The 10,858-nt window shown below is 35.8% G+C and overlaps 1 protein-coding gene across 3 annotated transcripts; it reads left to right on the forward strand.

Annotated features, from left to right (window-relative positions):
- Positions 1 to 4,710: 4,710 nt before the first annotated feature.
- On the forward strand, positions 4,711 to 10,580 carry LOC127087543 (protein ANTI-SILENCING 1). 3 transcript variants are annotated; one of them, XM_051028436.1, is made up of 11 exons: positions 4,711 to 4,816; positions 5,139 to 5,512; positions 6,370 to 6,538; positions 6,706 to 7,739; positions 8,159 to 8,185; positions 8,927 to 9,019; positions 9,213 to 9,291; positions 9,421 to 9,511; positions 9,850 to 9,958; positions 10,042 to 10,158; positions 10,260 to 10,580. In XM_051028436.1, the coding sequence occupies exons 1-11, from the start codon at positions 4,792 to 4,794 to the stop codon at positions 10,329 to 10,331; spliced, it is 2,190 nt and encodes a 729-aa protein (XP_050884393.1). In that variant the 5' UTR covers positions 4,711 to 4,791; the 3' UTR covers positions 10,332 to 10,580. The 3 variants fall into 3 exon arrangements, with proteins under 3 accessions (XP_050884393.1, XP_050884392.1, XP_050884394.1); XM_051028435.1 differs by having other exon boundaries at positions 4,729 to 4,980; XM_051028437.1 differs by having other exon boundaries at positions 4,730 to 5,032.
- Positions 10,581 to 10,858: the final 278 nt, after the last annotated feature.

Genomic DNA, 10,858 nt, shown 5'->3' on the forward strand with positions numbered 1-10,858 from the left:
CTTTTTCCTGTTTTGGTGATATGGGCACTGCTTCGTGGGCATTGGGTTTGACATACTCCACCGGCCCATTTCTTTTTTTGTTAGTTTTTTATCATTATTCTTTTTATTTGTTCTTGTTTATATGTTTGGTCGTTGTTAGTTTAATAGTTGATTGCCTATGGCCGGGTGGAGGGGAAGGAGTCTCATCTCCCCTTGGGTGGTGGGTTCGATACCCACATATAACATTTCCTTTCTTTTTTTAGCATTCATTTTTTTTCATGTTTATGTTGTATTATAATTTTATTATACTCACAGTTTCATTTGTTAATAATGCAAACTTTGTTTTCTTTTAACTTCATCATTCATTCAAAACCACTTTAAAATTATAAAAATCATACTTTCTCGATTTAATATCGAGCCCATTTTTTACACCCTTGTAAGTCGATTGCTTTTTAAGCATCGCCATCGACCTCACATAGCTTACTCTTGGGCTTTCTTACAATGAGCCGGTTCCCTTGCACTTACACTCATACATTGTTTAATGCTTCATTATTTCATTCTTCGATCGTTTGATTCGATTATATACTTGTTTATATCTTAACTGTTTGATTAACTGTAGCCTACTTGTATGGTGTATGAGGCATATATTTATATTGCTTGATTACCATGTCAACCCCCATTCATAACAAATGTATCCCTCTCCCATGAAATGTATAATATTTATTCTTTCATTCTTTATTCATCTGTTAATACAAGAAATAAAATAAACACCCGATAACCATTTCAAAACAAGATCAAAACCTCGATCCAACGTCGAGTAATCATTTTTTCAAAACCTAACAGAACCAACACGTATTCATCCACCCTTTTGTAAGTCGATTGCTTTATGCATCGCCATCAACCTTGTAAGTCGATTGCTTTATGCATCGCCATCAACCTTGTAAGTCGATTGCTTCATGCATCGCCGTCTACCTTTATTCCTAGCACCTCTCCTTGCTCCACTCGTCAATTCTTGTTCCGATTAGGTAGCACCCATTAGATAGAACCTTTTGTATGATAACATAGGTAGGATTCCCATGTCCTTTTGTATGATAACATAAGTAGGATTCCCATATCCTTTTGTATGATAATATAGGTAGGATTCCCATATCCTTTTGTATGATAACATAGGTAGGATTCCCTTATTCTTTGCATGCTAACATTAGGTAGATATTCCCATTTGTAAATCCTAACACTTAAGTACATATTGCATGACAACTCTAGGGCAGAGCTTCCCCCACTTCTAGACCTTTCCGAGCGTCTCCGATCTTGTGGCATGTAGTCCATCCTATTGCAAAGAGGTAACCGCCTAAGACTCGATTCAGCGAGCTGCGACACCTACTGCTAGGATGTGGACACATTGCCCACTCTCCTTTGACACAACTGGTGTCCTCCTTTGTAAGTCCATGTTCAGATGGCAATCCCTATGTAGGGGAACTACATCGCCCTGATCCTTGTTCCAAACGAGGTATGTAGGCAGGTGGTCGTGCGAGACCACTCCGGGCACCTTTCTTTTTTCTTTTTGTGTGTGCTTGACAGTTATAGGCTCGAGTTCCCGACTCCCTATTAACTTGTTTGGTTGTTGTGTGCTTGGAAGCTGATGTAAGTCCATCAAGTGGCATTCGGGTTCCAGTGTGGGTTTGTTGGGTTCGGATGCTGATGTAAGTCCAGTGATTGGCAGTTGGGCTCCACGTTTGCCCTTTTGTGTGTGTTTTGGTTCGGATGCTGATGTAAGTCCAGTGATTGGCAGTCGGGCTCCATGTTTGCCACCTTTTTTGTGTGTAGGTGTCTTGTCTTGTTTGGCGTGCGTGAGCCGAACTACGGCAACTCTGATTCTCATGTTCAGATGAGATACGTAGGCACAAGATGCGATGTCTTGCCGAGTTTGACTAACGACTAACAACTAATCCTTGTTTTCTTTCGCCCTCGTTGCGATCCTTTCTCTCGCCCTCGTTGCGATCGAGACATTCCCTTTCTCTTGCCCTAGTTGCAATCGAGACCCTTATTCCCGTAGTTAGCTGAACTACGTTTTGCTCTGATTCTCATTCCCGATGAGATACGTAGGCATAAGACGCGACGTCTTAGCGAGCACACATCCTCCTTAACCCCTAGGTAGCCGAGCTACGAAGACTCTGATTCTCATATTCAGATGAGATACGTATGCAGTGGATGCGACATCCGTGCGAGTCATTTTCTTTGACCCTTTCTTTTAGTAAATAGTACATTAGATAAACATACACCCTTTAGACAAGAAACAACAAAAGTGGATCCCGTAGAGTACTACGGATGCGTAGGGGTGCTAATACCTTCCCTTCGCATAATCGACTCCCGAACCCAAGATTTGGTTGCGAGACCTTGTCTTTTCCTTTCCTTTCTCCAGGTTTACTTCGAGCGTTTCCTTTCCCTCCTTTGGGATAAATAACGCACGGTGGCGACTCTTCTGTCATTTTCTTTCTCGCCGGTTGTTTTTTCGCATACCGTATTTTTCGGGTTGCGACAGAGCGTCATATGGACGACGTGTGAGGTGGCATGCGCGGATGACGAGCGATGCTCTGGTGACAAGCAACCCGTCATGCTACTAGAATGAGCGTCATTTGCTCCGTTGTGTGGAATCGAGTTATCGGTTCTGATTTTTGAGGTTGTACCGTGATTAGGCTATTGTTTGACCACTGTTTGGAGATATTTTGGTGTGGTTATTATTTATTGTAGAATTAATAAATTGTTATGATGTTGCACATACTTGTGGTGATTTGTATGGTGATAATTTGGTGATAGTGTATAGTGTTGAAAATCATGCATCATGGTGTACGTGCTTCGGTCCAGTTTTTGTGTGTTTGGTCCGATGGTGTGGATTCATGAGCGAGTAGCTGGTTTAAGATGGAAATCAGTGAAGCGTTACTAAAGGTGTTAGTAGTGAATTAGTGTGCTCTGGTCCAATGGTATGGATTGAGGAGCGAGATGGACCTGTGTTGTCCATAATGGTACCACATGCATGTAGAGTCGCAGTGTTTAGTACATTGTATCCATTGTTTGCATATGTAATTGAATGATCATGTTGATATTGGTGGTTGAGAATATTTATGTGATTGATATGAATGACTTATGTTAAAATAGTATGAATGAAATTTGGGATTGTTGATGTTTTCTTAAGCTACCCTTCCATACTTTTGCACCATATATATTTCGAGCGTATTCTCACCTTTTTGTTGCTTGTACGGTTCTGCTCTCCTTCTTAGGGTACATACAAATAGGTAAATGAGTAGATGCTTAAAAGTTGAAGGATGTCACTGATGCTATTCTTCTTGTCATGTTTTATGCGATATTTTTGATTTTGCTGCTTTGTAACACTAGGCGGATGAACATTACATTTTTATTATTTATTATTACTTTTGGAGTTGTTGATGTGAGGGGCATTCTGCCAAAGTTTTATGTTTAAAATAAAATGTTATTAGACTTAATCATTTATTGATTTACTTTATTTGGCTGTTTTTTTGCTGCGATGAGCCTATGTAAAGGTGAGTATGTGATGATATATGTTTAAATTATCATCTATTTTATTTAACCCGTGTTACGGAGCAGGTTTATATTGTGTTTGCGTGACACCCTATGTGTGTAGTTGTTTTAAATCCACATTATTTCGCTTTAGGGGTGTTACATTAGTGATTGAGGTACCTCTGGTGACTCGGGTACCTCTGTTGCCTAAGTAGTTGAAACCTGTCACCTACGAGAAGACGGAGGCATTGATGCGCCACTAGGTGACACCTGTCTATTGCGGGAAGAAGAAGGCGGATATATATGAGCCCTAGAAATCGACGCTTCCGCATCAACCGGGCTAGAGGGAACATGAGCCCGTGAAACCTGACTCTTTTCCCTCCAGGAAGACACATGCTGTGCAATCCTGCAGTGCCTCAATCTGTCGTCTATATCAACCATAATGCTTGTAAGTAAAGTATACAAGTGTCACACAATTATTACAAGCAAGAAAAGCAAACTGATAAAATACGAAGATGCATATCCGGCTCATGGGAATCTAAACGTTGAAAAAATACAGAGATACATCTCTGGATTCTCCTGTAACTTTCATTTTCGTCAATGGCGCTAATGCAGACCACTAGGATCAAAAAACTAATGCATTGATAATTACTTTTAACTATGAAACACATTTCTCATAATGTATAAACTATCAAACATGCATAAACTATGTATTTCAATACCTAATCATCAATTTCTACAAATTTATACAAAAACTAAAAAAAAATTACAATAATAAAAAACTTACAAGAAGTGAGGAATCTTTGAAATTGATGTAGTTGAATGAGTTCTATAATGTCGTCTTGTGATGATTGAAGAAACTTTGATGTTGCTTGGTTGATTTTGAGACAATGTGATTTTGAGAGTGTTTTAGAGATTTTTTTCACAAGTGAGGAAGAAGGGTTCTGGCGCGTTATGTACAAGCAACTCTCAGAGATGCATCTTCGTAATTTTTTTCCATTAAATCATACTTCTATTGACTTAGGATGCGTCCAAAGATGTACCTTCAGATCCTGAAATCATTTTTATATTTTCACGTGGTGCTTTCCTAATATAAAAAGTTTCCAAGTCAAAAACTTTTGAAATCCTGGCCCGGCCCATATAATAAATAATATTGAGCATTAAAAGAACATATGATAACAAAAGAACTAATAAACGAAAATGCATGAAACCAGTTTTAGAAATAAAGCGAGAACCTGACAAATAGTGAAATGCAACTAGCATTGTAACCAAAACCAGAAAATGGAAGAAATGCATTTCTGTGTGTGTACGAATCAACTTCATTTCATCTTTCATTTCATCTTCATTTCAACTTCATTTCGTTTTAGCATGACTTGACTTGACCCGACCCATTTCAAAATATCACTAAGCCATGCTACTTCTACTCCACTTTCTGCATGCTACTCCCTACGAAAACTCCAAAACGACAATGTAGTTGTCGTTTTCATCTTTTCCATTTTCAACTTCTCTCTTTTCAACCTAGGTTTCTAAACTTTGTATCATATCATAATCGTGATTTTACACCTTGTTATTTATACTTTATAGTACGTTTTGTTAATTGTTTTTTGTGATTTTTTTTTTTGTTTCAGTTTTTTTGTTTTTTGAAATGCCACCTTCATCAAACCCTTGTTGTGAGGAAGAAGATGTTGGCGATTTCAAGTGGGGGAATAGGAAAGAAATTGATGTTGGAAACAAAGATACAGTGTTCTATGAATCGTTTGTTTACGACGGTGTTGACTATTTTCTGTATGATTGTGTTTATTTTTTCCATACTGATCATGTTGAGACTTCTGTTGGTAAGCTTGTGAAGATGTTTGAGACAGGTGGGAGAAAGATGATTGAAGTTGTTTGGTTTTTTCGGCCTTTGGAAATTCGGAATTTCTTTGGGAGTCATCAGCCTCTTTGGAATGAGTTGTTTTTGGCTTCTGGAAATGGAAAAGGTGTTTCCAATTGCAATTTATTGGTAATCTTTTAGTTCATTCTTTTGGTTTTTTGGGATTTTGATTATTGTTGTCATCATGTGGTGTTTGTACTGTAGTTGAAGATTGAGTATGTCTGGACTTTTGGACTAGTTTAAGGTGGGGTCTCAATGTCTGAGATGAAAATAGATTGAATACATGTAATGAGTAGCTAAAAGAACATTTGAAAAGTTGATGCATGTGATTTTAATTTTTAACTAGATACACCTGTTCTTTACTCAAGGTTTTTGCTTATATTTCGTTAACGGAGGGAGTATAGTATGTCTTTGAATGCAAGTTAGCTTTGTTAGTTTTTTTATGCTGAGGGCGGAGTTCGAACCTTTGACCTCCTTATCTGTTTAACTTGATAGGTTGATATTGGTTCTTATGCAACTTTTTGGCACTAGCTGAAATTGCTATTCTGCATAATCACTTGGTTATTTGTAACTTCTATTCATCATAAAAAGCTATTTTTATGACATGGGAGGTTATGGGATGCTGATAAAAAGCTTTTCATCATAAAACAATTTGTAGTTTTGAGAGCTGAAGAAGTGATGATTATGAGATGCTGATAGAAAATATCATGAACTGTGTTATCTTATTGAAGATATCATCCATAAGTGCTTCTTGACATTCATTTAGATGGTTGGATTAGGGTGTTTATGCAAGTTGATGTAAATAGAATTTTAGCTAACAATTTTTGAATGTACTCTTGTGGGAAATTAGACTTTATCATTATGGGAATAGCTAATGCCTCTTCTCCTTAATGGTAGTTTTGTAGAACTAGTTGAAAAGTGAGTTTGTCATTTCACACAAAGTTAGTCTGATCGTGCTATTTTGTCCATTCAAAATTCTGTTTCAGGAATCAATTATTGGAAAATGCAGTGTTGTTTGCACTTCAGAGGATAGGAGAAATCCCAAACCATCTGAAACAGAGCGAAAGAAAGCAGATTTCTATTTCAAATGTACTTTCAATGTTGATAGGTGTGCTATCGATGATAAATTTCCTGATACGATTAATGGAATTGAAGGTCAGTTATCAATGTTTTGCATTGTTTTTTGCCTGCTAACTTCATTGATTAAATTGGACACACCACATATAGTAACTATTTGACCTGTTCCTATGGTGCACTTGATTTTCTTAATTACGGCAATTTGTTGTTTCCATTAACTACCATTCCATGTTGGTGTTCTGCAGTGGAGCAATTCTTTAATAGGAAAGGGGATAAAAAGACCAGTGATTATCGGCATCTTGAGGCAAATAAAATTCCTAGAGTGACAAAAAAAATAAAAATAAAGAAGAGAATTCCTGTGAATATTAAAGATAAAGATGGAGTTGCAAATGAGGCTAGAACTAAGACTTCTCCTTCTGATATCTTGCATCGGAAAGTTGAAGATAAAGATGAATTGGGAGCTTCTAAGAATGTCTCGCCAAAGATACTGATGAGGACATCTGAGAATTTTAGAGATGAAAATGAAGCCAATATTAAGATTGCTCCTTCTGATATCTTGCATCGGAAAGTTGAAGCTAAAGATGAATTGGGAGCTTCTAAGAATGTGTCGTCAAAGATAATGATGAGGACTTCTGAGAATTTTAGAGATAAAAATGAAGCCAATAATAAGACTGCTCCTGATATGTTGTGTTTGAAAATTGAAGATAAAGATGAATTGAGAGCTTCTGAGAGTTTTAGAGATAAAAATGAAGCCAATTTTAAGACTGCTCCTTCTGATATGTTGTGTTTGAAAGTTGAAGATAAAGATGAATTGAGAACCTCTGAGAATGTCTCATCCAAGATAAAGATAACTTCTGAGAACTTTAGAGATAAAGATGGAGCTAAGATTAAGATTGGTCCTTCTGATAGCTTGCATGGGAAAGTTAAAGATAAACATCAATTGAGAATTTCTGAAAATGTCTCGCCAAAGATAAAGATGGGACCTTCTAAAATTTTTAAAGATAAAGATGGGGTTAGGATTAAGATCGCTCCTTCTGATATGTTGCATTTAAAAGTTAAAGATAAAGATGAAATGATAATTTCGGAGAATGTATCGACAAAAAGATTCTTAGATTCTTATCCGTCTAAAAAGAGGAAGTTCACAGAAGAGAAGTCAGTCATTGGTCAAATTAACAACTACCAAAAGAAAGAGGTATTTGACGGGAAGGAAGAATTTAGACAGGATGGAAGTGTCAACCAAAACAGGAAAGTTACTGAGGTGACTGAAAGGCCAAATGCAGTGAGTCTCAAAATCATTATAGTAATTGTAGTTTTGCTTTGTTTCATTGTCTTTGTACAAAATTTATTGCTTTCATCACACAATAATCCTAGTTTCCTAGATAAGATGAATGAAATGGATACATTATAGTTTATCTTCCTGTTTTGGTGCATTTAGAAATTCATCGGAGCAAATATTTTTCAACTAATGAAGTTTTATCATCATTGTATATTCATGATTTCAAAATTTTCTTTCTTCACCGGATATAAATGACTTAACTTTATAACATGAGTTCTTAAGCAAGATAAAAAGATTGGGAATGTTGGTGGTAGCAAAAGAACATTCACAATTTTAACTTGTAAATGTGGTTTCAAATATACTATAGATATGACTCTAGCCACCGCCTAATCCTTTACTAACTCACATTTTTATTGCTGCAGGAGAAAAGAAAGTGGTTTAAGAAAATGGTGAGTTTTTATTTCTTTATTTTGATTGTGGCCTCTTGGTTCAGGTTTTGATCAATAGCATGAATTTATTAGTAAATAATTTTTTTGGCTATTTGGAAAAAAGAGAAAAGAGCTTGTAGCTGTACCAAAATTAATATAATATGTAAATTGTGTTTGTAATGGAGGTTTTTTTTGGAACTTCCACACTCTGTAATTTTCTTGGTCTAGTTAGTATCTAAATAGATTTACATTTTCTCTAAGCTTTTTTAGTTTCATTTATATTTTACACGTGCTGTTGATTTTTTCTCTATTTGATGATTAAAACTAAGCTATATTAAGCAGGTTGTGTTTGTCTTTACCTATAACTATCATCTGCATTATTCCATGCGTTTTCTTGTTTTACAAGCATAAGAATATCTTTACTTCTTTTACTGGATTTTGGTTGACATTATCAGGTGTTTTGCTACTTGGAATTTCTGGCATATTATCTTTTATGAGAAATTAATTTTCCATGTGAAATGCTTGGATCATTATTTTATATAACCCTATTTGGATTTGAAAATCAGTGAGGAATTCTGTTTATGTATTGCAAACATGGAGTTTATGGCATAGCAAAACAGAATGAAGTTCTTGGTCAATGATCGTTGTATTGATTCCTGTGTTTATCTCTACTTCCAATCATGTTTGGTCAAATTAGAATGTATACACACACACATGAAGTAATTGTTATGCTTGTTTTATTTATGATAATTTTGTTTGTAGCCTTGGGAAGGAAGACTACAGAAAGCTCAAGAGTTGGATACCCTTGTTTTACTGAGTAATCTGGATCCATCCTACACGTCCTATGAAATTGAGGTATATAGGACTCAGCTTTTTCTCCTGTCTCGACAATTAGTTGAAGGCCGATATAGTCCATGTGCAATATAGTATAGGAAGTACTTTTGATACATTAGAATATGCAAAATGTTGCGTGGGATTGTGTTATGTGTGGATTCTTATGTGTCTAATTGTCTTGTTTATTATCTAATTTTTTTCACGGATTGTTAAGGATCTTGTTTGGCATGCACTCAAAGAAAAGGTTGAGGCAAGGATGATAGAGTCGAGCCCGACTTCCAATGTATACTATGGTAGTTACAGATTTCATGCTTTATTTTTGTTGTTGGTTTTCATTGTTATGATAAAAAACATCAAATTCCATGCTATACGATAGTTTTTGTTAAATCATCTATTGATTTTGTTTTCTCATTCACCGACAGGTAGAGCATTGGTTATTTTCAAAACAAAAGATGCAGCTGCAAATGCAATATCTGAGTTGACAAGGAAGTGCCTTGTTCTTGAAGATGGGAGGTATTTCATTTATTTCATTGTTTTTCTCTTCTGTTATACGCATTAACTTATCTGATAAATGATTTGAGATCGGTCGACCAACTCATATTACTCCTTCACTAAATCGTCTTTAAATAATTTTCCCCGTTAATATGAGATCGTACAACCAAGATCAATAACATAATATAGTTGATTGTAGGGTAAGTATTGAATAATGCAAACCATATGCATTTTTCCTTTGGCGATGGAAAGAAAGTAACATCTAGTAAATACTAGACTGGCTCTAACTTGTTTTTTTAGCATTTAAACATTTTGATACATTGTTCTACGTTTATATAATGTTTGTAAGATTCCTGCAGGGTTGTGACTGCCAGGAAGGGAAGTGTTAGAGATCCAGTCAAGCAAAGCACATTCACTGGCCATCTGACTATTAGTAGAGCCGTGCATCACAAGCAAAGCCGAGAGATGGTAGTCTAACTCAACTTGCTGATCGATTCGTTTTACTACAAACAAGAAAATATGATTTACAATGTGTTCTTTGCTTTTTATAGAGAAATGCTGTATCAACATCACATTGTTCACAACCCAATACAATTGAATACGCAATGGCAATTGAATGGGCGCATCAATATGATAAGTCCGAGGCATGTTGGAAGGCCTTATGTGAGGTGGAGTGTTTTTTTTTTGCCAATGAATCCTCCTCAATCTTGTCGAGCAAACTTATTTTTGACTTGTTTAGACTATTTAACTTAATTTGTTTTCTTTACAGAAACAAATGAAGGAGATAGAAGCTGTGAAGAGAAAACTTAGAACAGACCGGATATTTTTTGAAGGCTCATAGATAAAAGGAAACCACACATGTTGCTGTCTGTCCATTTTTGTGTTCAATGTTCATACATTTCAGACCAAAGAAAAAAAGTTAGTACATAGAAGAAAGAAGAAAAAATGTTAGTACATAGTATTCAAAATTTATATTTGAATAGCATTTATTGATTACAATTTCCTCCTAATATTTTTAGTGATATCCTAGAGAGAGGTTAGAATGTAATGTTTTATCTTATTCATATAATCAAGAGTAGGAGTGGTAAAACGGGTCCGACTTGTAAGACATGTCTATTTTCCCCGCACTTTAGTGCAGGGGGAGGGTCAAGGTTTATACTCGTGCCTATAATTTGTTCGTCCCACCCTGTTTTTTTTCACTTTTAGTGTCGGACGAGACAACGTTTTAAGCCCGCGTCTTCAACTATGTCTGTCTCGCTATGTCTTTTTTGGATTTTTATAGACCGATCTTAAATGAGGCGGACATGTCCATTTGCTTTTATATATATATATATATATATATATATATATATATATATATATATATAT

This window comes from Lathyrus oleraceus, chromosome 5 (assembly GCF_024323335.1).
Source record: "Lathyrus oleraceus cultivar Zhongwan6 chromosome 5, CAAS_Psat_ZW6_1.0, whole genome shotgun sequence".
NCBI lineage: Eukaryota > Viridiplantae > Streptophyta > Magnoliopsida > Fabales > Fabaceae > Lathyrus > Lathyrus oleraceus.